The sequence below is a fragment of the Bos javanicus genome, chromosome 14, assembly GCF_032452875.1.
Source record: "Bos javanicus breed banteng chromosome 14, ARS-OSU_banteng_1.0, whole genome shotgun sequence".
Lineage (NCBI taxonomy): Eukaryota > Metazoa > Chordata > Mammalia > Artiodactyla > Bovidae > Bos > Bos javanicus.
The window spans coordinates 35,016,972-35,043,264 of record NC_083881.1 but is presented as its reverse complement, the minus strand read 5'-3'; the positions used below and the strand labels follow the sequence as shown (position 1 = coordinate 35,043,264).

At 39.6% G+C, this 26,293-nt stretch overlaps 1 protein-coding gene across 9 annotated transcripts in view; it reads left to right on the top strand.

Moving 5' to 3' along the window:
• Window positions 1-26,293, top strand: part of EYA1 (EYA transcriptional coactivator and phosphatase 1) — a 372,747-nt gene that overhangs the window by 273,805 nt on the left and 72,649 nt on the right. For all 9 annotated transcript variants that reach the window (XM_061438966.1, XM_061438973.1, XM_061438971.1 and 6 more), the window contains 2 exons: window positions 12,381-12,520; window positions 13,958-14,041. In XM_061438966.1, coding sequence (XP_061294950.1) covers window positions 12,381-12,520; window positions 13,958-14,041 — 224 coding nt within the window. The remainder of the gene's footprint in view (window positions 1-12,380; window positions 12,521-13,957; window positions 14,042-26,293) is intronic.

Below are 26,293 nucleotides of genomic sequence, written 5' to 3'. Positions count from 1 at the left end.
TCTTCTTCCTACTCACCCCATAGCCTTGAATACTTGAGTCTTGAGTGTGGCGATGTCTGCTTTTAAGGAAGTAATATCCTCTTTTCCTTTTATCTGAGTCCTCCCTAGCAGCAAATAGAATACAGTTGACCCTTGAACATTAGTTTGAACTGTGCAGGTGCACTGATGCAGGGATACTTTTCACTAGTAAATACCACATACAGGACTGTGATCTGAGATTGATTGATGCTGTGAATGGAGGAAGCATGGATACAGAGGGCTGACTATCCATTATAGGCAGATTAATCTCAAGTTGTTCAAGGGTCAACTATATAAAAATTGATCACTAGGTCTCATGTTTACTAAATTCAAATAACCTTAAAAAGCATTTCCCCCAAAGCTCTGCACTTCTGTGTCATTTTGACGTAGATTCAGGGTCCAGAGATAGTGGCTCTCCTGGCCTGAATGCAGTGTCATATGCATGTGGCAAGAGCTTCCTCTTGGCAAGGAGCTTGGTTACTTCTTTTTCGGGGGAGTAGTCTTTCCCATTGATTAGACTTAGGACTGAGAAAGGAGGGCCTCCATCGTCCCAAAGCACAGAGAAGGGAACTGGAGGAGCCCTGTACCCTACTTTCCTTACAATTCCACTGGCATGTATATTCTAGGAGTATAATGTTAGATCAGAACTTCCCAGCAACCTTAGGTTAAGTATTAACTCTTATCCCTAAATCTTCAAGGAGCCAATCAAGCTTTTAGGCTGTGGAGCAGGACTCCATAAAAATCAAAAGCTTCTCTGAAGAAAAACATAATTTGAAATAGCAACATAATTGGAGGAGTTCTCATGCTTGGAAGAATGTCTGCAAATATGAAAAAAGGTGTTAAAACTTTATATAAATCAGTAAATGAATATTTTAAAATTGACAAAGAATTTGGACAGTTCATGGAGGGAAATTACTTTTCAAGCACATCCATATAAGCATCTCCAATATTTCCCAATTAAAGCACTATTTTCTGCACCTAATAAAACAGTAAGGACATCTTTTTTTTTTTTTTTCACCATTGAGGATAATGTTTGCTGTGGGTTTGTCATATATAGCTTTTATTATGTTGAGGTATGTTCCTTCTATTCCTGCTTTCTGGAGAGTTCTTATCATAAATGGATGTTGAATTTTGTCAAAGGCTTTCTCTGCATCTATTGAGATAATCATATGGTTTTTGTTTTTCAATTTGTTAATGTGGTGTATAACATTGATTGGTTTGCGGATATTGAAGAATCCTTGCATCCCTGGGATAAAGCCCACTTGGTCATGGTGTATGATCTTTTTAATGTGTTGTTGGATTCTGATTGCTAGAATTTTGTTAAGAATTTTTGCATCTATGTTCATCAGTGATATTGGCCTGTAGTTTTCTTTTTTTGTGGGATCTTTGTCAGGTTTTGGTATTAGGGTGATGGTGGCCTCATAGAATGAGTTTGGAAGTTTACCTTCCTCTGCAATTTTCTGGAAGAGTTTGAGCAGGATAGGTGTTAGCTCTTCTCTAAATTTTTGGTAGAATTCAGCTGTGAAGCCGTCTGGACCTGGGCTTTTGTTTGCTGGAAGATTTTTGATTACTGTTTCAATTTCCTTGCTTGTGATGTTTCTGTTAAGGTTTTCTATTTCTTCCTGGTCCAGTTTTGGAAAGTTGTACTTTTCTAAGAATTTGTCCATTTCTTCCACGTTGTCCATTTTATTGGCATATAATTGTTGATAGTAGTCTCTTATGATCCTTTGTATTTCTGTGTTGTCTGTTGTGATCTCTCCATTTTCATTTCTAATTTTATTGATTTGATTTTTCTCCCTTCGTTTCTTGATGAGTCTGGCTAATGGTTTGTCAATTTTATTTATCCTTTCAAAGAACCAGCTTTTGGCTTTGTTGATTTTTGCTATGGTCTCTTTTGTTTCTTTTGCATTTATTTCTGCCCTAATTTTTAAGATTTCTTTCCTTCTACTAACCCTGAGATTCTTCATTTCTTCCTTTTCTAGTTGCTTTAGGTGTAGGGTTGGGTTATTTATTTGAGTTTTTTCTTGTTTCTTTAGGTATGCCTGTATTGCTATGAACTTTCCCCTTAGGACTGCTTTTAAAGTGTCCCACAGGTTTTGAGTTGTTGTGTTTTCATTTTCATTAGTTTCTATGTAAATTTTGATTTCTTTTTTGATTTCTTCTGTGATTTGTTGGTTATTCAGCAGGGTGTTGTTCATCCTCCATATGTTGGAATTTTTAATAGTTTTTCTCCTGTAATTGAGGTCTAATCTTACTGCATTGTGGTCAGAAAAGATGCTTGGAATGATTTCTATTTTTTTGAATTTACCAAGGCTAGATTTATGGCCCAGGATGTGATCTATCCTGGAGAAGGTTCCATGTGCGCTTGAGAAAAAGGTGAAATTCACTGTTTTGGGATGAAATGTCCTATAGATATCACTTAGGTCTAACTGGTCTATTGTATCGTTTAATGTTTGTGTTTCCTTGTTAATTTTCTGTTTAGTTGATCTATCCATAGATGAGAGTGGGGTATTAAAGTCTCCCACTATTATTGTGTTATTGTTAATTTCTCCTTTCATACTTGTTAGCATTTGTCTTACATATTGCGGCGCTCCCGTGTTGGGTGCATATATATTTATAATTGTTATATCTTCTTCTTGGATTGATCCTTTGATCATTATGTAGTGACCATCTTTGTCTCTTTTCACAGCCTTTGTTATAAAGTCTATTTTATCTGATATAAGTATTGCTACTCCTGCTTTCTTTTGGTCCCTATTTGCATGAAAAATCTTTTTCCAGCCCTTCACTTTCAGTCTGTGTGTGTCCCCTGTTTTGAGGTGGGTCTCTTGTAGACAACATATGTAGGGGTCTTGTTTTTGTATCCATTCAGCCAGTTTTTGTCTTTTGGTTGGGGCATTCAACCCATTTACATTTAAGGTAATTACTGATAAGTATGATCCCGTTGCCATTTATTGTTTTGGGTTCGAGTTTATACACTGTTTTTGTGTTTTCTGTCTAGAGAAAATCCTTTAGTATTTGTTGGAGAGCTGGTTTGGTGGTGCTGAATTCTCTCAGCTTTTGCTTGTCTGAGAAGCTTTTGATTTCTCCTTCATATTTGAATGAGATCCTTGCTGGGTACAATAATCTGGGCTGTAGGTTATTTTCTTTCATCATTTTAAGTATGTCTTGCCATTCCCTCCTGGCTTGAAGAGTTTCTATTGAAAGATCAGCTGTTATCCTTATGGGAATTCCCTTGTGTGTTATTTGTTGTTTTTCCCTTGCTGCTTTTAATATTTGTTCTTTGTGTTTGATCTTTGTTAATTTGATTAATATGTGTCTTGGGGTGTTTCGCCTTGGGTTTATCCTGTTTGGGACTCTCTGGGTTTCTTGGACTTGGGTGATTATTTCCTTCCCCATTTTAGGGAAGTTTTCAACTATTATCTCCTCAAGTATTTTCTCATGGTCTTTCTTTTTGTCGTCTTCTTCTGGGACCCCTATGATTCGAACGTTGTAGCATTTAATATTGTCCTGGAGGTCTCTGAGATTGTCCTCATTTCTTTTAATTCGTTTTTCTTTTATCCTCTCTGATTCATTTATTTCTACCATTCTATCTTCTAATTCACTAATCCTATCTTCTGCCTCTGTTATTCTACTATTTGTTGCCTCCAGAGTGTTTTTAATTTCATTTATTGCATTATTCATTTTATATTGACTCTCTTTTATTTCTTCTAGGTCCTTGTTAAACCTTTCTTGCATCTTCTCAATCTTTGTCTCCAAGCTATTTATCTGTGTTTCCATTTTGATTTCAATATTTTGGATCAATTTCACTATTATTATTCGGAATTCTTTATCAGGTAGATTCCCTATCTCTTCCTCTTTGGTTTGGTTTGGTGGGCATTTATCCTGTTCCTTTATCTGCTGGGTATTCCTCTGTCTCTTCATCTTGTTTAAATTGCTGAGTTTGGGGGGTCCTTTATGTATTCTGGCAGTTTGTGGAGTTCTATTTATTGTGGCGTTTCCTCGCTCTGTGTGGGTTTGTACAGGTGGCTTGTCAAGGTTTCTTGGTTAGGGAAGCTTGTGTCGGTGTTCTGGTGAGTGGAGCTGTATTTCTTCTCTCTGTTAAAGTCTGCAGAAAAGCGGAAATCGACACATCTCCTCCCCGATGTTGGCCAAGCCAGGAGACATTTTGGAAGATTTATGGCCTTTTTACTTTACTTGCTCACTTCTTCTCCTCCTCTGTTCTGTAAGAGAACTTCTCCTTTCTGTAATATTTAAGATGGGAGAAGAGCAGAACTGGTTCTAAGTTCAGAAAGCCGAGAGGGCTTCCTTTCTCAGGCAGAGCTGTCAGTAAGGACATCTTTAAAACAGCAACAGCCAGTGCTTATAAGGCTGTAGTCAAAACTGGCACAGTTTAAACAGACAAAATCCTTTTAAAAACTGTTTGGCACTATATGTGAGAAAGTAGGTAACATGTCGAGGGAGGCATGAGAAATAAAGCTGGGTAAGGAGTTTGGACTCGATTCTGTATGCAGTAAACCCTGCTGGTTCTGAGAGCTGGAGTTGCTTGAAGTATTTTAGACCCATTATTCTGAGAGAGAGTGAGAAGGAGAAACAAAAACTAAGTTGGGTGGGTGTGTGTGCAGGGAGAAACAAAATCAGCTGGGGTGTCCATGTGTTAGTCGCTCAGTCATGTCCAGCTCTTTGTGAACCCATGGACTGTAGCCTGTGTGCGTGTGTGTGTGGAGGGAGAAATAAGACTAACAGCTGGGGTATGTGTGTGTATGTGTGTTAATTGCTTAGTCATGTCCAACTCTTTGTGACCCCATGGACTGTAGCCTGCCAGGCTCCTCTCTCCATGGGATTCTCCAGGCAAGAATACTGGAGTGGGTAGCCATGCCCTCTCCAAGGGTATCTTACTGACCCAGGGATCAAACACAGATGTCTTGCATTGCAGGCAGATTCTTTACCATCTGAGCCAGTTTGGTAAATATTGTACATTTGTAGATAATCAGACTTTACGCAGTCTAGGTTGCGTCCTCAACTTGACAAACCAGGAGACTGAAGACTAAAAAATATGGAAATCTCTTCCCCAAGGTTCAGGTAGGAGTTATGAGCTCAGATGAACTAGATGGACTCTTCTGAGTTCCAGTTTTCTGTTTTTCTTTTTACTCTTAAACGGTTTATGGAACTCTTTGGTAGTATTTACAAATGTAGAATTTTAATAATCTTGTGTAGATTTTAATATTTTATGATTGAATATGTAAACATTAACTTTTAAGTAAGCTTTAAAAAGAATTCCAGCTCTTTCCCACTTGTAAATATTTTGACTTGCCAATAGAAATAATTAGATAATCTTCATAGATTTAATAGAGTAAAAACTAGAGAAACACTCATTCTTTTGATCATTGATTTTTTTTTTAACTGTCTACTTTGTACTCTTCATTCTTACTGTGCTTTCAGAATATAAAACAAATACCTCCAGGGCTGCTCTTTAGGAGCAGGAGTGATGGACATTTGCTTAAAGTAAATCAAACAAGTTTTTCTATAACGAACATTTATTGTTCTGTTGCTAAGTCATGTCTGACTCTTTGCAACCCCATTGACTGTAGCACACCAGGCTTCCCTGTCCTTCACCAGCTCCTGGAATTTGCTCCAATTCATGTTCTTTGAGTCAGTGATGCCATCCAGTGATCTCATCCTCTGTCACCTCTTTCTCCTCCTGCCCTCAGTATTTCCTAGTATCTGGGTTTTTTTCCAATGAGTCAACTCTTCACGTCAGGTGGCCAAAGTATTGGAGCTTCAGCTTCAGCTCCAGTCCTTCTAATGAATGTTCAGGGTTGATTTCCTTTAGGATTGACTGGTTTGATCTCCTTACAGTCCAAGGGACTCTCTAGAATCTTCTCCAGCACCACAGTTCATAAGCACATAATGAACATAAGTGATTACAAAAATTATATAACCCTATAATAGAGATAAATGTAAATTCAAAGTAAGAACCAAGATTTAGATGGAAAATCACAAAAAAGATTCTTGAGCTTGATCTTTAGAGGTTACTAGGAATTTTTCAGACTGATGAGGGGAGTAAGTATGGAGAAAAGGCATTCTAAGAAAAGGAAATTGTGTGCAGAATCAGGAAACAGCATGGCGCTTGTGGAGAGCTGAGATAATTAGATGTGTCAGAAGTCAGATCGGTTAGAGATAAGGTGTCAGAAAGTGACTCAGTGGGACTTCCTTCTGCTAGTGTCTTGCATGGTTCTAAATACATTGACACAGTAGTTTTACTTTATGCCATTGATTTCCATTTTACAGATGGTGAAACTGAGTCCAAGAAAAGGAAAATAACTTGAACAAAGTCTAATAAGTAGTGAGGTCTTGATTTGAAATGTGGCAGTTGAGTCCACAGGTCAGAGTCTTAGAATCTAGACTGATCTTCCTGTCCCCTTCCTCCCAGAGGGTTTGGAGCATTGAATGGTTTTCAAGCTTGCTGTCATGGTGGTGCAGAAGATAGGTAAAAGGTTGCAGGTAGCAAGCTTGGAAACAGCCATTTGCAAGAATTAAGACAAAGGATAATGAAGGCCCAATCTTGGAGCAAAAGTATTTACGACAGGAAAGTCACAGAACTTAGTCTTGATTTGATGGAGCTACTAAAGAATTTCTGGCTTGGAAAACTGGATAGATGTATCACTCATCAGACTGAAGAACAGAGATGGAGGATTCAGTTTAGAACAACTTTAGCTGTGGTATTCATGGAATATTCAGATCAAGAGCTCTGGCAAACAGTGGGATAGTCAGATCAAGAGATAAGGTAAAGCTTTAGCATCATCAGCCTGGGTTATCATTGAAATCCGTCTTACAGATGCTACAAACCACTTAGAGCCTATAGTGAGATAAGAGGGCTAGGGAGGGAAACTCTAGTGCACTGCTTCTCAGAATATAGTCTACCCAGGGGCTGGCTGTGCACCAGTTTTTATCACTGGTCCATGGTGAGAGATGGGATTTGCTTCAGCATGTAATTGGTGCATGTAAATAAGCTTGCTATTTACTTGAACTGACTTTAAAAAATCTTAGCAAGACATTCCATTGCCTTGCATTGCTTAACATCCTGATTTTGCAAACTCCTTTTTCTTTTTTTTTGTTGCAGATCACATTTAGTATCATTGACATCAAGAACATTTAAACTTTAAGTAGAGGGAAATAGTAGCCAAAGAGACAGAAGGTACAGTGTGAGTGGTAGAATGAACAAAAGAATGGGAAGTCCAGTTATTCTAATGGGTTCATGGTTTAAATGAGCAGGTGGCCAGCACAGCCACAGAGAGGTCAGATAGGATTGAAGACTAAAAGTTATTGGATTTGGCCATTTTAGGGTCATCGGTAATGTTTTAGGAGCTTTGCCCCCTGCTTGCTCTTTTACTTTCTACTCTCTCATCTTTATCCACCAATCTACCTTCTAAATGCTTGTCAAACCTATACGTTCACCATGTATACCAAAGACCTCTTTGGCTCTAAAGTACTTTTGAATTCAGTCTTCCTTTTTCCTTATCTCTTGGGTGATCTGAAGTTACTGATCCCTCTTTCCTTGCTATCATATTCTTTCATCTATAATGCACTGACCTTGGTATTCCTTTTCACACCCCACCCACCATTCTGTGCCTATTTCTTCTACACACACTGCATGTTTTTAATGACATCTATTTGTTCCACTCCGTGTGTGCATGCTAAGTTTCTTCAGTCATATCCACCTCCTTGAGACCATATTGACCATAGCCCTCCAGGCTCCTCTGTTCATGGGATTTTCCAGGCAACAATACTGGAGTGGATTGCCATGCCCTCCTCGAGGGGATCTTCGTGACCTGGGGATTGAACTAGCACCTCTTATGTATCTTACATCTTCCGCATTGGCAGGAGGATTCTTTACCTCTGCACCACTACATGTGGTATCAATTTCCAAATCGAAACTCAACCCACCTTTCTTTTCTGAGCTTTGGAGCTATCAGCCTGTCAGACATCTTACTCAAATGCCACAGACTCTTCAATATGTCCAAAGCTGGACCCGAATTGTCACCTACATTTTTCTGTCCATCCCTTCTTCCTAAGCCCCATACTCATACTGGAATCTGCCAAGCTGCCAACCACTAGTGTCAGCATCATCCTCACCCCCTTTTTATCCCTCTAGTAATTGATCTCACTACCAAATACCTCTTTGAATCTCTAACTCTCCTTTATCCCTGCTACCTGCATCTGGGCCACCAGCATCCATCATCTTGATGACTGAGTTATCCTCTTGTGAGGATATCTCTCCCTTTCTCAGTCTTCTTTTGTCTCCAGGACCCTCACTACACTAGAGCTAGAGTCATCCATCTAAAAAAATCGAAGTTTGATGACATCACCTCCTTGTTGAATTCTTTGCCTGCCACTCCAGTCTTATCTCTGTGTTCTATAGAGTCAGGTCACATGGATTGTTTTCAATTCTTCAATATGTTCTCTTTCTCTCTGTTTTAAATAATTTTATTTTTGATTCTGCTGGATCTTCGTTGCTGTGCAGGTTTTTCTCTAGTTGTGGAGAGTGGGGGCTGCTCTCTAGTTGCAGCGTGTGTGCCTCTCATTATGGGGGCTTCTCTTCTTGCAGAGCATGGGCTCTAGAGTGCATGGGCTCAGTAGTTTTAGCACATGAACTTAGCAGTCGTGACTCCTGGGCTCTAGAGCACAGATTCAGCAGTTGTGGTGCGTGAACTTAGTTGCCCCACAGCATGTGGGATCTTCCCAGGGATGGAACCCATGTCTCCTGCATTGGCAAGCAGATTCTCAACCACTGGACCACTAGGGAAGTCCCAACATGCTCTCTCTTTCTGCAGCTTCACACATGGTCTGTGACTGTTCGGAGCTGTTATATGCCCTCTTCATTGGCAAATTTGACTTCCATCAGCAGAAAACTTCTTTAACCCTGCATATCTGAATTACATGGAGTTCCTCTGTGGTCACCCAGCAGTCTACTTTTCCCATTTCATTACCTTTTCCATATTGTTTGGTAATCTCTCATTTTTATTCATGAATCAATGCCCTCCTCTGAATGTTAAGCTCCAAGAAAGCAGGAACCATACCTGGTTGGTACATCATTATACCTCAGGCTCCTAGTATAGTGCTTGAAGAGTGTGAACATTCAGTCAATGTTGGTTAAATGGAATGAATGCTCTTCTGAATGTTTTCACATCCGTTATCTCAGTGGGGGTAAAGTGGAACAATTCAGAGAGGATTTTAGTGAAACATAAGATGATGGATTAGAAGATTAAATTATTTGTTGAGTTGTTTTGCCCCAGTAGGAGGAAGGAGAACTAAGAGACAGGAAAGCTGGTTAGGAGAGTAGAAGCATTTCATACTACCCTGTAAAACAAAGAGGAATTAAAAAAAAAAAAAAAAAGCTTGCATTATTCAGATTTCATATTCCTTCTAATAAGTTGAGACCTATAAGGAGGGGTATGTGTGTGTGTTTTAATATTTTAAACTGTCAGATTGTCCATCTCTTAGGGTTTATTTTCTTCACCTGGAAAAACTACATAACATGATGTAAAAATGTTTTTGTAAACTTTGATCTTTCAGTTTGTTTTCTTTGGAGGGAGGTTTACAGAAGTAAGTAATTGATTTCATTCTAGCTTTTCTATTCTCAAATTGAGACAACATGTATTTTTAAAGATTTAACTGAGTTTTTAAAAAAGGATAAAGAAGTAAACACCAAGAAGTAAAGGAACAGGCAGTCAGTTGGAGGAAATCTGGGTTCAGAAAACCTAGGTAAGATAAATTACTTTTTGGACAAAATGATCTCTTTCTGGAAGTCGATGTGTAAAACACGTGGTAAGGAGATCCAACCAGTCCATTCTGAAGGAGATCAGCCCTGGGATTTCTTTGGAAGGAATGATGCTAAAGCTGAAACTCCAGTACTTTGGCCACCTCATGCGAAGAGTTGACTCATTGGAAAAGACTCTGGTGCTGGGAGGGATTGGGGGCAGGAGGAGAAGGGGACGACAGAGGATGAGATGGCTGGATGGCATCACCGACTCGATGGACGTGAGTTTGAGTGAACTCCAGGATTTTATGATGGACAGGGAGGCCTGGCGTGCTGCAATTCATGGGGTCACAAAGAGTCGGACATGACTGAGCGGCTGAACTAACTAACTAAGACACATTACTTGGTGTCTTCAGCTTCTTCACAGAGATGAACTTCCATAGCTAGAGAGCTCATCACCATTCAAGATAGACTTTACAACAATTGCTTGACATCCCGGGCAAATTAGATGTCAGCTATGCCAGAGACAAAGTAAATATGCCATTTTGAAACTATTAAGAGATTGGTGTGTGTTCTGTATAGGGTAGTGACTATTCAGATTCTGTATGGAGATGTAGGTTGAACAATATTTAAAGAAAAAAGAGATCAAGATGTTTTCCTTAAAACACAACTTTGTATCTAATGAGCTCCATAAAAAATAAATTTGTGCATAGTACCTGCTGCTGCTGCTGCTAAGTTGCTTCAGTCGTGTCCGACTCTGTGCGACCCCATAGATGGCAGCCCACCAGGCTCCCCGTCCCTGGGATTCTCCAGGCAAGAATACTGGAGTAGGTTGCCATTTCCTTCTCCAGTGCATGAAGTGAAAAGTCAAAGTGAAGTCGCTCATTTCGTGTCCGACTCTTAGCGACCTCATGGACTGCAGCCTACCAGGCTCCTCCGTCCATGGGATTTTCCAGACAAGAGTACTGGAGTGGGGTGCCACATGGAAGAGAGAAGCTTGGTTTGGAACATCTTGAGAATTTACCACAAACATCGACCTCTGCAGGAAAAGAATCTAATACAGATTTTAGAGAATGCTTATCAGGCAGCACTGTATTCTAACAGTTCTACCAGACGAGTTAGCTCAGAAATGCATCTTGATTAACATAAATTGAGCATTGACTGGCGTTGTTTTGGATTTTCTGGCTGTAATTAACTAGTAGCTTTGTTAAGTCCTCATGGTGATTTCTGGGTGCAAGAATCACATGACTAGTTTATATGAGGAAGTTTGCATTCTGGTTTGCTGTGCCAGAGGACATGGAGAAACAACATCTAAAAGCGATAGAGACCACTTAGGTTTTAAGGTGAAACAAGAGACATCGAGCTGTCTCTTGTGATTTAGAAATGAAATTTAATCTGTCAAAGTCCATTCCTATCTACCCTGACTCTTAAGGCTTTGCAGAAGCACTTCAACTTGGAGGTTATACTGAGACCGTGCAGTTTGACTCATGGAAGGTCCTGGTAGAGTCAGTGTGGTACAGCTGTACTGTTGTTCAGTTGATAGAGTAACTGGTACAGTAACTTAGTAACAGTTAACAATGGCTACCAGGTCTCTAGCTGTTCTCTACAGTTTTTTGTTTGGTGAGATGTAGTGTCATTGTCTCTATGAAAATAATATTTCTCATATTAGATTGAGAGATTTCAACCCATATCTAGTAGAGTGATCTGGCAAAGAGGTTTGTGGGGAGTCAGCACACCTGGAGTTAGTGTGGGTAGAGATGTCTGATGGGTGAACTGGATGGACTATGAAAAGAACGTACCTGGGGTAAGAGTAGATGTCTGTTTTCTGGAAACAGGGTAAGAGTCTCCTCCCAGCTCCACAACCACTGTCCAGCTCTTCCTCTGAGCATGCTGGGGGTTGTTTTTAATTTTATGGCTTCTGTGCGATTGTTTCCATGGTTTATCTGAGTTTCCCGGATGAGTGACTTTAATGTGCTGCCTGGTTTGGGATATTTGGTTCAAAGAGACTAAGACGCAGAAAGAGCCTGTGACAAATAGCATGCAGAGTGTGGCGTTGCTCATATGTCAGCTCTCCTCGTCTTGCCCACCCCCTTGTTCTCACATAAAATGAGGGAGAAAATGGAGAATTTAAATTTTCAAAGATAAATCCATCTGATTCTGTTTTCCCTGGCCCAGGGCTTTTTCTTTCATTTCTTTCCGTGAACCAGAAGGCTTTCTGTCATTGGAAGAGCCCCTGTAAGGCAGTTGTGTGGACCTCTCAGTGTGGCCAGGGGCCATTTGTGGGATGAGAGAGCAGGTGGACCTGGAGATGGGGGAGCATTGTTTCATCGCAGAGAGCCACAAAGGAAGTCTCTCCAACTTCATACAACCTGTTGTCTCCCATCTTCCATTAAATTTTAAGTATTTCTAATCACACATTTTTTCTAAGCAAGGCTGGCATCAACTTCCTCTTAAATTATTTACCAATGCCAGTAAAAGATAATGGAGAATTTGAGCAGAATGAAACGTGCTTTACTCTTCCGACTTCCCTGTGAATTAGAACAAGGTTAATCTTGACACCATGGTGATACAACAAGAGATGAGAATCCTTCCTGTATTTCCACAGAGTACGGTACAATCCACAGCCCCTCAACGCCTATTAAAGATTCAGATTCTGATCGATTGCGTCGAGGTTCAGATGGGAAGTCACGTGGACGGGGCCGAAGAAACAATAACCCTTCTCCTCCTCCGGATTCTGATCTTGAGGTATGTTGTTGCCAAAGCCTAAGTAAATATCAAGTGATTTAGAAGCTAAATGCAGATTCTATATATGATATTTATACATGTTTCAATGCCTTTCTCCCAAATCATCCCACTGGCAAAACCAATACAATATTGTAAAGTTAAAAAATAAAATTAAAAAAAAAAATGCGGATTCTGTATACCTGCTACGAGTAAGGTGTCCGAATGCCTTTGTTACTGCTTTACGTTCCATATCAACATAAATAAGCCAGTTTTTTTCTTTTTTTCATATTAAAGGTAAAGCAGCTGTTTATTTCTGTTTTCTCTTCTACTTCATGTGGTAAAGCATTTATTTTTCTTCTTTAGTGAAACATCGTAAATTATATCATTCTGCTTTGACAAAATTCTCTTGTACTGCTCTGTGTCATTGCTGTTAAATTAAGTGTTGTACTAAATATGCTTCATAAAACTCACTTGGAAATTAAAGGCACCCTGTGTGTATTGGGGGGAAGAAAACCCAGAATGTTCTAAACAGAAGTAGTCATCACCTTTTGAAACATGCTTTGGTGGAGTTCAAAGCAGGAGAGATTAATTAAAACTTTACAGGATGATAGATTTCAAAATGTTGAATCCACTGATATTAACTTTCTTTTCATTGCCCAAGTGAAACTGATGGTAGAAAACATGATTGTTTTGGCTGAAAAGATGACAGATTTCCAGCAGAACTTGCGTGTATGAATATGTGCTGGTGTGAGTGGGGTTGGGAAGAAAAAAGCAGAATATGGAAGCCTTTGGTGATATCTCAAAGATCTTTTTGAAATGAGTTCCTTCAATAATTCAATTCTAAAAACCCCAAGAGTATGCCAAGAGCATGCAGGTTATGTCTACTTAAGTTATTAACTATGAAATCTCAATAAAATCAGGCAGGAACAATATACCATCCATTTGATAACATCCCAGTAGGTAATACAAGGTGAATAGATGATGTAAAGTTTTAGTTTTTATATACAATTTTTAGATACTCGGTTTATTAAGAATAAGCCATAAGATTAGTTATTTTAACGCTTCTTAATGAACAGTGACCAAAGGCAAAGAAAAGATCAACTGAATGATTTTTCATTGATTGCCCCTCTTAGAAATTATAAACAAACTCGTTTTAGCTTATTTTCCATGTCTTTAGAACTAAGACTGAGAAGTGACTACAGAAGTAGAAAGAACATATAGTCTTATTTCTTTCCTGTATTTTTGACAGTGTTGCTGATATGTTTATTCTCATATCTTATCTGAGGTTTTATCTGAGAAAATCTGGGACATATACTTTGGAACATTTGTGTTTAAAAAATAGTAAATTCAGATTTTTCATTTGTCTCGCATTTCAAGACTACCTTTCCTTGTTGAAGTTATGAGTAGCAGGTTTCTCAGCCAAGGGCAAGACACACTGATTTGGTGCTTCCTTTGTAGAGGGTGTTCATCTGGGACTTGGACGAGACAATCATTGTTTTCCATTCCTTGCTCACTGGGTCCTATGCCAACAGATATGGGAGGGTGAGTACCAAGAGGCATCATTTGCTCATTTCTTTAAATCTGCCTAGAATTGAATTTTTTATCCAAATGGGAATGTGGCTTAAAGTACTTAATTTATTGAAATAAATATATATATAAGACAAAGCCATAAATTAACAGAAGGAGTTCTTTTTAGGCTCTTAAGAAGATAAATATCTCATAAAGATAAACTTTATGCAATTAAATACATTCTTACTTCAGACCCCAATGAATAAAGGTGATCAGATGCTATTCTAGGGTGAAATAGTAGAATATATAGATGATATAGAAGGATCTTTTGTATTGTGTTTTTTTATTTGCCACATGTTTTTATTCTCTTTATTCCCAGCATATTCAGGGGAGCAGATAGTTCACTTTATATTGTCTTCCATGATTAGCAGTGTTAGTATTTTATTTTCAAAACACTTACTATGAATGTCTTTATTAGTCCCTTTGCTGTGCAGCTAAATTTATGTGAATAGTTTGTAAAAATTTGGCCTCTGAATGACAAAGGACAAATATATCCAATTCTTAGTTGTTACAACAACTTATCTTGGTGGTTAGGTACAGAATAATTTTACAGATCACCTTCCATGAATATAATTTTAAATTCAGTGTTCTGTGTTTGGGTTCCCCAAAACCTTGGAAATTCTTTTTGTTTCCTTGCTGGTTCCATAGCTTTTTCTCATGCAAAAGTCATGTTATTTAAAAGTGTCTTAAGTGAAATTATCCTGTGAATATGATATTTTTCATTTTTTTAATCATTAAAGAAATCATATTACAAGTCTTAGATCCTTGGAGGTATTGGTTGGAAGTCTTAGGAACTAATTCTTATGTGTTGGTGACTCCAGACATTTCTCAGCATTAACTGTTAAAATTGATAATTCATAAAATAGTCATGCTCTCATTACAGACTTTGCAGGAATTCACCCTTTCAATAAATCATATTTCAATAAATACATATTTAGTGCTTGATATATAGGCATCTGGAGGTGAAAGTGGAGAGATGCTCATTGTCACAGTGCAGCCTTCCTCTCCTTAACCCTAAATATATACCTAATACAAAAAAAGGGGAGGGCTAGAGAAATGCACATTGGTAAGAGCTAGAATATTCCACCATTTGAATGTCTGTCAGAAATATCTGTAAAACACAATATCCCCCAATTTATTGTTAAACAGATTTTCTATGAGAAGATAATGAATAAAAACACAGATTATTTTAAAAATAAGGCTATTTTTTGTTTTCTAAGGAACCTCCATAGTGTTCTCCATAGAGGTTGTATCAGTCTACATTTCCAGCAGTGGAAGAGATTTTCCCTTCTCTCCACACCCTCTCCAGCATTTATATGTGTATTTATTTAATAATTAGTGATGTTGACCATCTTTTCAGGTGCCTCGTGGCTATCTGTTTGCCTTCTTTGGAGAAGAAGATCTTCTCATTTTTTAGATTTAGATTTTTTCATTTAGATCTTCTCATTTTTTGACTGGATTGTTTGTTGTTTTCATATTTAGTTGCATGAAATGTTTGTATATTTTGGAGATTAATTCTTTTTCAGTTACTTCATTTGCAAGTATTTTCTCCCATTTTGAGGGCTATCTTTTTATTTTGTTTATGGTTTACTTTGCTGTGCGGAAGTCGTAGAGTCAATCATTCAAAATAAGTCTTTACTTGTGGCTAGCACATATTAAGGATTCTGTAAATATTAGTTGCATTATTTTTATTATTTCTTTGATCGATATTATTCCTATCCCTATTTCTACAAAAACTGCTCCTTTAAAAGCCTAAAATGTCAAAGTATAGTAAGTAGGAAGAGTCTTGAAGATCATCTTTACTGAATCATTTTAATGGCCCTACAACTAACTCCTGGAGGAAGAGAGCTGGCCCCTGGAACTCACAGAAAAGTGTTGAAAAGGAAACACTTAGGAAATCAACATTTGAAAACCATCCAGAAAGTCTCAAGTCTTTAAAAGCTCTGTCACTAGAGGCCAGATTGATTAAGGAGAGTTGTCTTGATCTGTGTGCTCTAAGCCATTGAAAGGGGCCTGCTTAGAGGTGGTGAATATCCCCTGACTTCCTGGCCTTGTGTCATTCTCTGACCATAAATTACAGGTTTTCGCATGGAATTCATACCTAACATGGAAACCAATGGCAACTTAGAATTTTTCACTTGGATTCTTGATGATATCTAAGCCAAATGTTATAAATATTAGGAATTTTATTTTTACCAGTGTCAACTATTGCTATTTTAAGACTTCAACCCATAGTATTTAGTTTTTTCATACTAGGGTATGTGATAAAAATTTTTATCTTCTATAGTTTCCCAAAGCCAAATGTATGTATTCTTTCAAATATAGATGATTTGAGATATTTAATTGTAAGGTTATCCTTTATGAGTTGATGGGTGTTGAAGAGAGAGTAACTTCAGAAAGTTGGGTTGGGGAACATCTACCTGAGCATGATCCCTTGAGCCTGAGATCGGAATGACCTAGAGAGTCCAGTGGATAATGTGCCCATCAGGAGAAAGAGTGTTATAAGCAGAGGAAATAGCAAGCACAGAGACAGGAAAGGGTTTAATGTTTGAGAGGCAAAGGGGACAGTGTTGCTGAGCTTAATGAAAGAGACATAGAGTCAAGAGAGATAGGTGCCAGGATGAGGGCAGGTATGAAGCACCTCCCAGCCATAGTCAACAGAATTGATCTCATTTCATGCGCTGTAACAAATCACTGAAAGTCTTCAAGGGGAGATATGAGATCTGATATAGTGTTTTAAATTCCTTTGGCTGTATGTGGAGAATTAGTGGTAGGGAGAGAGAGGATGAGGAACAGAGAGGAGGTTTCAGGGTGATCAGATGCACTGGCAGTGAAGATGGAGAAATGATTGGATTATGGGTTCTATTGCAGATAAAGAATTAGGATTTAATGGACTCTGATAGTGGGCAATAGGCAATAGGAGATCAGATCATTCACAGGGTTTTGTCCTGAGCAACTGGAAGAATTTTCATAAATCTGTTGAGATGGGGAAGAACTAATTTGGAGGGAAAATAGAAAATTCAGCGTTGCTCAAGTTTGAAATGCCCATGAGACATCTGCTCAGACCAGGCAAGGTGACACCTGGAAGGGGACCATAGGAGATGGTGGAGAGTGGTCGGGAAGGATGTCAGATTTAGAATTAACAGTGCACAGCTCAGGATGAGAAGGTCCTCAGACACATTTAGCTCAATTTCTTCCCAAACACTTTCTTTGAGCTTGGCACTGTCAGTCACCCTGTCCTCTCATTGGTGGGACCTGGCCCTTTCCTGACTTTTGAAGACTCCTTGCTGAGGATGTTGACTTGCAGCCTAAATCATGCAAGAAAGCTTGCTGTATCATCTCTTTATTGGAGAACTTTAGAATCTGGCAGAATTGCTCTAAGATCTGATACTTGTGTCTTATAAGAACATGTGGTTCAGCAAGGACGCTTCCAAACAGTAATAATAACCAACTCTTTGCGACCCCGTGGGCTGCAGCATGCCAGGCTTCCCTGTCCATCACCAACTCCCGGAGCTTACTCAGACTCATATCCATTGAGTCAGTGATGCCATCCAACCATCTCATCCTCTGTCGTCCCTTTCTCCTCTTGTCTTCAGTCTTTCCCAGCACCAGGGTCTTTTCCAATGAGTCAGTTCTTTGCATCAAGTGCTCAAGTATTGGAGTTTCAGCTTCGGCATCAGTCCTTCCAGTGAATATTCAGGATTGATTTCCTTTCGGATTGACTGGTTGGATCTCCGTGCAGTCCAAGGGACTCTCAAGAGTCTTCTTGAACACCACATTTTTGGGGGCTCCAAAAATCACTGCATATGGTGACTGTAGCCTTGAAATTAAGATTCTTGCTCCTTGCAAGAAAAGCTGTGACCAACCTGGATAGCATATTAAAAAGCAGAGATATTACTTTGCCAACAAAGGTCCATCTAGTCAAAGCTATGGTTTTTCCAGTAGTCATGTATAGATGTGAGAGTTGGACTATAAAAGAAAGCTGAGCGCCAAAGAATTGATGCTTTTGATCATTACTTGGATCCCTCTTTTCTACCCGGGATGCAGGAGAGAAGTCTCGGGACAGTTCAGGGGTGAGCCACCTCTCTTAGAGCACAGGTTCAGGGATATTACTGGGCTTTGTCAAGGGGGTATGTGGTTGGGCCTTCTGCAAGCATATAAAGCAGTGAATGCCTGACAATGTGATTGCTGTTCCGTCTCTATGGGAACCAGATACTTGAGAAGTAGCTTAGTCACAGTAGCTTAGGCTACTCGATGAGTAGGCCATTCAGTAAAGGGATACAGGATCTGGTTGATATAATGCAAAATTAGGGCATGTTACAGCAATATGTACCAAAAAAAGTTTGAGAATGTCTCACCTTCCATGTAATCCTAGCTGTGGGAAGCAGGCCTGCTGGGTGTTATAAGGAAGTGCTATTTTATAACAAAGGTGATGGGAACAAAAAGAAAGTACTACATACAGTTCAAGTTTTAAGGAAGAGAAAAGAAACAGCATATTAAAAGGAAAATGAAGTCTATGGATGTTAATGTAAATTAGGTTGTTCCTAATATGTCCTAGCATCTTTTAAAGTTGCTTTCAAACCAAATCCAAATTCCCCAATTTTACTGAAGTAAAAGAGTCTTGCTTTTTTTCGTTGAATGGTCTCTTTAACGTAGACAAGGTAATAATATAGTTGTTGACATCAAAAAACAGACCCCAGATTTATATTTAAAATAAGCTTTGTGCTGATGTCCAAGCATGTCCTTCTTGGGGGAGAACTTCTCGTGATACCCAGTATCTTGATTATTTTAATACTTTCTTTTTATTGTTACTTTAACACCTGTGTCTTATACAGTTTTGGGCTAGAATAGGTCTTCAGAATCTTGAGCCTCGCTCCTCATTTTACACAAAAACCTAAACGTGAATACTTAACACAGCATGAAGCTTAGCATTTTAATTGTTGTTGTTCTGCTGTTATGTCATTTTTGATTCTCTGTGACTCCATGGACTGTAGCATGTCAGGCTTCCATGTCCTTCACCACCTCCCAGAATTTGCTCAAACTAATGTCCATTGAGTCAGTGATGCCATCCAACCATCTCATCCTCTGTCGTCCCCTTCTCCTCCTGCCGTCAGTCTTTCCCAGCATCAGGGTCTTTTCCAGTGAGTCAGCTCTTCGCATCAGGTGGCTCAGCTTCAGCACCAGTCCTTCCAATGAATATTCAAGACTGATTTCCTTTAGGATTGACTGGTTTGCTCTTCTTGCTGTCCAAGGGACTCTCAAGAGTCTTCTCCATCACCACAGCTTGAAAGCATCAATTGTAGGCCCTACTTATTAAGAATCTCCCCTGTGCCCAGGACTCATTTAACTCAACTCTAGTGCTCTGAAACTGCTGTTGCCAAACCCATTTACAGATGAGGAAACAAATTTAAGAGGTTAGAGATCAAATGTGAAAAACAGTACCATGTGTGGCATAAGATACATATTAACTGCATTTTAGTGTAGCTGAACCTTGACTGTCAAAAAAAAAAAAAAAAAACAGCAACAAAAAACCCTTGAATCTGACATAGTGGCCAGTAGGTAATATATGATACTGGCTTTAAATTTTTGAAGTACCAATATGTGATTGGCCTTATGATGTAATAGAAGGAGCATCAGATTTGAATTCAAATAGAGCTATACTCATATTCAAGCTCTGATTTTCAGTTCACTGACCTTGGCCAAACTGTTTATCCATGCTGAGCCTGGTTTCTGTATTCATAAATCTGACTGCTTGTAATCACTTTAAAAATTCACTTGCATCAATGATATCTCAGTAAAGCTAGAAGGTATATAAAAAAAAAAAAGATTTAAGTTGTGTCATGAATTTGAAGGGTCCAGCGCTATGTCTTACTAATAGCAATAACCTAATAATAAATACAGCATATATCACTGATTGATCTTGTACCTGCTCTCTAAGCTTTTGTTTTGTACTGTGCCAGGCTTATAGGATGGTCCCAGTTGTCACAATAAGTTTAGATCAACTAAACCTCCCTAGGGAGTGTATTACTGTGATCGTTCAGCACATTGAGGGAAGAAAAATTTGACGACAGTTTACCCCATTTCATCAGAACATTCCAGGTAGCCAATAAAGACTGCTACTTTTTAGAGTACTGTGTCTGTTTCAGGGCATGACAGTAAACTCCAGACTCTAATGAGAGATGACCACCTTCCATGATGGCTGTAGATGCTGGATTCTCAGCATGGTATCAAAGCAGCTAGACATCTAGCATCCTCCTCGGACTATAGAGGATTTAGTTATACTTAAACAGAATGATCTCTCTTTTGGAACCTCCGGACCAGGGGTTCACAAACTTTTCTGGTAAAGGGTAAGATAATAAAAATGTCTTGGGCCATATGCTGTCATGACTACTCAGCTCTGCCCTGGTAGTGAGCCACAGACATATGTAAATGAATACATGTCACCAAATGTTATATTAATAGTTCTCAAGTTTGAATTTCATGCAGTTTTTCCATATCATGAAATATGTGCCTTCCTTTGGATTTTAAAAATTTAGACCAGGGATTGACAAATTGTATCTCAAAGCCAAATCTGATTCATTACCTGTTTCTGTAGCGCTTCCAAGCTGAGAATGCTGCTTGAATTTTTGAAGGCTTATTAGTTAGTTAGTGTTAGTTGCTCAGTCATGTCCGACTCTTTGCAACCTCATAGACTGTAGCCCGCCAGGCTCCTCTGTCCATGGAATTCTCCAGGCAAGTATAGTGGAGTGGGTTGCCATTCCCGTCTCTGAGGGATCTTCCTGACCCAGGGATCAAACCTGAGTCTCTTGCATTGCAGGCAGATTCTTTACTGTGTGAGCCACCAGGGAAGCCCTGTAAAGGGTTTATATATATTTGTTTATTTTAAAATAAAAGAATCTTCTCAGAGACTATATATGGCCAGCAAAGTCTAAAGTATTTTTTGTCTGTCCTTTTAGAGAAAATGTTTGACGGCCCTCGTTCTAGATCATGTTCTGAATTTTGTGTTGATTAATTTTACTCCTGCCTTCAGGACACCAGGGCAAAGTCAGTGACGGTCACAGTGTGACTGACTAGACAGTAAAGTCAGTGCAGGCATCGTGTGCCTGCATCTGGGGCCCCGATGAAGCACAAGCCAGCACATGAATTTGTCAGGGTAGCAAATTGGCAGTGACAAATAGGCCCCAAATCTCATGCTCAAACACAGCAGAAACATCTCTGTCCTATTGATTGGGCTTGAGTGGATTATCTAGGTTGTATGGTCTAGGCAGCCTTTGGCAGTGCAGGAATGATTGTGCCATCTCACTGGATAGCTTCTGAGGCTTCTGGGGCCTGTCATCAGCTTTCTAGCCCACAGGGGGAAGAAGCAGGGGGAGCGTGAATGGCACACTCTAAGTACCAGCCTTGGAAGGAAGGGCACACACCGCTGCTTCCTTGGCCTAGTGCAAGGGAGACCAGGAGATGTAACCTAGTTGTGTGGCCAGGAAAACACAGAAAGTGGGTTTCGGTGGATGGGTGGCAGTGACAGCCACAGTTCTCAGCTGAGAAATATTTGACAAATGAGTAAAACCCAGAGCACACTTTCAAACCCTTGTGGTGGCTCTGGCCATCCCAGCAGAGCAGTGCCCTAGGGCTGTGTGCCAGATGTGCCACGTGGCCACTTAGTTCCAAAGGATCATTCCCTGATTTTATTCTCTACTTTGTGTATCAGTGCCATGTTAGATCAAAATAATGAAATAAATTAGGGTTGTCAATATAATTTCGGAATTCTGTGAAATGACCTGGAATCTAAACTCTCAAAATGAACTAGCACAGTATTTTTGGCTCTTAAGGGGATTTCCAGCAAAAAGAGCCTCCTTTATCCCTTTCCTTTGCCCTGATTCTGACAGTGGTTCTCTTTCCCTTTAACTGTCAGCCTCTTCCTCCTTATTGGCAGTAACATACTGAAATGTATGTTCCTGCTACCTTTTGAATAAAGCTCTATTTTTCATGCCCATACATGTAAAAGGAAATGCAGCGGACAAACATGAATCATCATAGTTTTCCAACCACCACGCTGGTCTGCCATCACCAGCTTTGGACCTCCCTTGCTTTAAGGCCTTTGGAATAGCCCATTGAAGATAATTCAGTCTCACTTGTTCTGTCTTAATCTTCCCATCTGTAAAATGGGAGCAATCACAGGGCTTTTGGGAAAACAGTATAAAGCACCTAGAAAAACACTCATAGGCACTTTCTAAATACGAGCTATTATTGCTTACCTTGAGGAGTTCAGAAGAGGGAGTGGGAAATAGTGAATACTTTATTGTTCCAGGTAGCATACAGGAAGCGGTGGTAGCTGAGCGTAACCGTTTAGGGAAATGAGCGACAAAGTGGCTGGATATCTATTAAGGATATATAGAGGATCGTATTTGCAGAAGATGAGTAGCAGAAAATGTTCTGAAATGGTAATAAAAGCACTGCCCCTTTGTTCAGCTTTTACAACCTACACTGCCATCTCACAGTCATTAAACATCCAGTTAGTTCCTTCTTTTTTTCTAATGAAGAACCTGTGTCTCAGAAAATTAAATGATTGCCCCAACGAAGCTCATCTGTTAACTGACAACAGGAATTTCATCTATCTTCTGATGGGCTCATTGCCTGCAAAAAGGGGATGCACCCAGTAAAAAGTTTGGAAAAGTAATCTCACTTCTCTGCATCTGCCCCTTCAGGGTTAAGACATTAAAACTGATGCTTAAGAATGTGTCCATAATCTTGTGGCCAACAGTGCATTTGGCTGATAAAATCCCTCATGCCTACATACTTAGAAAAAACTTGGAAACCGAAACCTTTAAACATTTAGGTTTTGTGCTGTAGGCATGGGGATGCCATGAAGAGTATTGAAGCAGTAGAGTGACGTCATGAAGTGAAGAAGTGAAGTGAAGTTGCTCAGCCGTGTCCGACTCTTTGCGACCCCATGGACAGTAGCCTACAAGGCTCTGGGTCCAGGGGATTTTCCAGGCAAGAATACTGGAGTGGGCTGCCATTTCCTTCTCCAGGGCATCTTCCCAACCCAGGGATCGAACCCGGGTCTCCTGCATTGCAGACAGACGCTTTACCATCTGAGCCATAATGGACATGTACAATTTAGAAGATTGATCTGATAGCAGAGAAGATTATTGCAGTCCTCCTGGTAGGAAATAATCAAGGTCTGAGAGAATGGCTGTAACACTAGGAAGGAGAGAGAGATAGGAGAGGTTACAAATGAAAGCTAGATAGGTCTTTTGATTGGATTTAGCTGTGTAGGCTTTTTGCCAGCACTGCGTGGGCCTGACTTGGCCAGATCTGTCCTGGCTTTGTTCTCATTCTTCCCTCTTTGTACCACATCTTGGCAACTCTCTCATGTTTGGGATTCATTGGGTTTTTTCCACAATCACAATTAATCTTTGGAATGGTGAAGTTCTTACTCTTATTCTCTACTTGGGTATTATTTTCATGGTGTTGTTCTTAAATAAGGAGAAAATTAGAGCAGTTCAGTGTCACATATCTAATCAATAAAAATAACCTGATTAGCCCCACCATAAGTTGTGGTTTTGTTTTGTTTTTTTTCACTTTTTTAAGTCATTCATCCAATAATACAGCTATGATTTATTTCTCGTGTGTGTACTTTCTCTCCTGGTAATCCAGATTATTTCTTAATTGGCATCAGAACTACACCCAGCTCCTAAAACTTGACATGAGAGGGCTGTATAAAATTGCAAAAGTAAATATTCCTTTGATGGTATTGATAACTTGAGACAGATTAGAGAAAAAAATGGAATCTTTGGGTCTCATAGTCTGTACAGATTATTTACATAACAGTTTTAGAAGTATTTTTTAAAGAAATAACATTTTAGCATTTTTTTTCTTCTCTCCAGTAAGGGAGTTAATTTTCTCATCTTATCTTTAATCCTTCCCTTGTGAGCAACCAGCATGGGGCCTTGAAAATAAGCCACCCCTGGACTCAAAGTGCCTGCCTATTCCTGTTTTTCAGCTTCTTTTTCTCCAAAACAAAGGATCCTGAATGAAGAGAATGTATTTTCAATGGCATGCAGGCCGTGTTCCCTGGCTGTAATACTAGCATTCAAAATAAGGAGTTGCTTAACGGGTCCAGAATGGCTTTCTTTTCCTTTCCTTGGATCGAGACTGGCCAATATTGTTGTTGCTTCAGGTAGACTTTACAAGATTTTCACATTGACCAGCAAATCCTCATAAACCTGCTTACAACCTTCCCATCACACCTCACTGGGCCACATCAGTCCCGGTAATTATTCACCGCCGGAGGCTTAACTGCCCACACAGGGTCAGGGCAAATAGAATTTTTAGGAACCTTACCTTTTAGTCTACAGATTTAAAATATAAGTACCATATCCCAAGGTACTAGTCAGACTTTCTGAAATAGTTGAACCGTCTTTTAGCCTAAGATAAATTCTTTAAATAGCATTGTAAAAACATGACAGATTCTACTTTTTGATCCAAAATAGAATAGCAATTGCCAGGAGTCTGTATAGATCTGATCACATAGATGTCATGGGGTACCTATTCAACAGGAGAGATGCAAAAGAAATTTATCATGTATTTAAAATGTACTTGGAAATAGGAAATAGTAATAGGTAAAAATTAGAAAGCAAAACTAATTTTTTGGCTTTCAGTGAAATAAACCCCTGGCATCATTGGTGCTTTGTAGAACCCAATTCCTAGCTTGGAATGCTTAAAAGTAGAACAACAACTTAGGTATTAAAATATTTCTTAAAAGTCTCAACTTAAAGAATTTAAATTGGATAAGTGTATATTGCCTATACTTTTGCCTGATTTATTTCACTGTGGTTTTTTCTTTCTTTTTTTTTTTTTGCTTTTAAGTTTAGAAAAATATGGTTAAAGAAAAAGAATGAAAGGGCAAAATGTGCCAAGGTGTGGATATAAGAACTGGAGTTATATTAACAATACAAACAGTTATTTCTTTTAATACGTTGCCCAGATATCTAGTCTAGTGGTGGTAGTGTTGCAGGAAGGGGGACCCCTTCCAGGGCCTGAAACTGGGCTCTTGTCTAACACTTGGAAATGAATTGTCCGAGGAGACACATGTGCTGACAAAGCAAGAGATTTTATTGGGAAAGGGCGCCCGGGTGGAGAGCAGTAGGGTAAGGGAACCCAGGAGAACTGCTCTGGCTCACAGTCTCAGGTTTTATGGTGATGGGATTAGTTTCCGAGTTGTCTTTAGCCAATCATTCTGACTCAAGAGTCCTTCCTGGTGGCGCCTTGTTCAGCCAAGATGAATGCCAGAGAGAAGGATTCTGGGAGATGGTCAGATGTGTGGTGTCTCATTTTGACCTTTCCCAAATTCTTCAGTTTGGTGGAGGCTTATTAGTTCCGTGTTCCTTAACAGGACCTCCTGTCCTAAAACAACTCATACAAATGGTTACTATGGTGCCTGGCCAGGGTCGGCAGTTTCACTGTGCTTCCCCTAATGGTAGCTCAAGCGGTAAAGAATCTGCCAGCCAGTTCGGAGACACAGGTTCGATCCCTGAGTCAGGAAGATCCCTGGTGGAGGAAATGGCAACCCAGTCTGGTGTTTTTGCCTGAAAATCCCATGGACAGAGGAGCCTGGTGGGCTACAGTCCATGGGGTCGCAAAGAATCAGAACAACTAAGTGACTGAGCACACAATAATGTATATTCAGAATGACATAATTATATATGGTCTATATAAGCAGTAAAGAGAAACTCTTATTAACATTTGGTGCCATTTTTAATTGTTTTTGCGGTAAAACTTAGGTGACTTCAGTTCAGTCACTCAGTCCTGTCTGACTCTACGACCCCATGGACTGCAGCACACTAGGCCTTCCTGTCCATCACCAACTCCCGGAGCTTACCCAAACTGATGTCCATTGAGTCGGTGATGCCATCAACTGTCTCATCCTCCGTCGTCCCCTTCTCCTCCTGCCTTCATTCTTTCCCAGCATCAGGGTTTTTCTGTCAGTTCTTCACATCAGGTGACCAAAGTATTGGAGTTTCAGCTTTAGCATCAGTCCTTCCAACGAATATTCAGGACTGATTTCCTTTAGGATGGACTGGTTGGATCTCCTTGCAGTCCAAGGGACTCTCAAGAGTCTCCTCCAACACCACAGTTCAAAAGCATTGATTCTTCAGACAAGACCTTCTAGAATTAACACCCAAAAAAGATGTCCTTTTCATTATAGGGGACTGGAATACA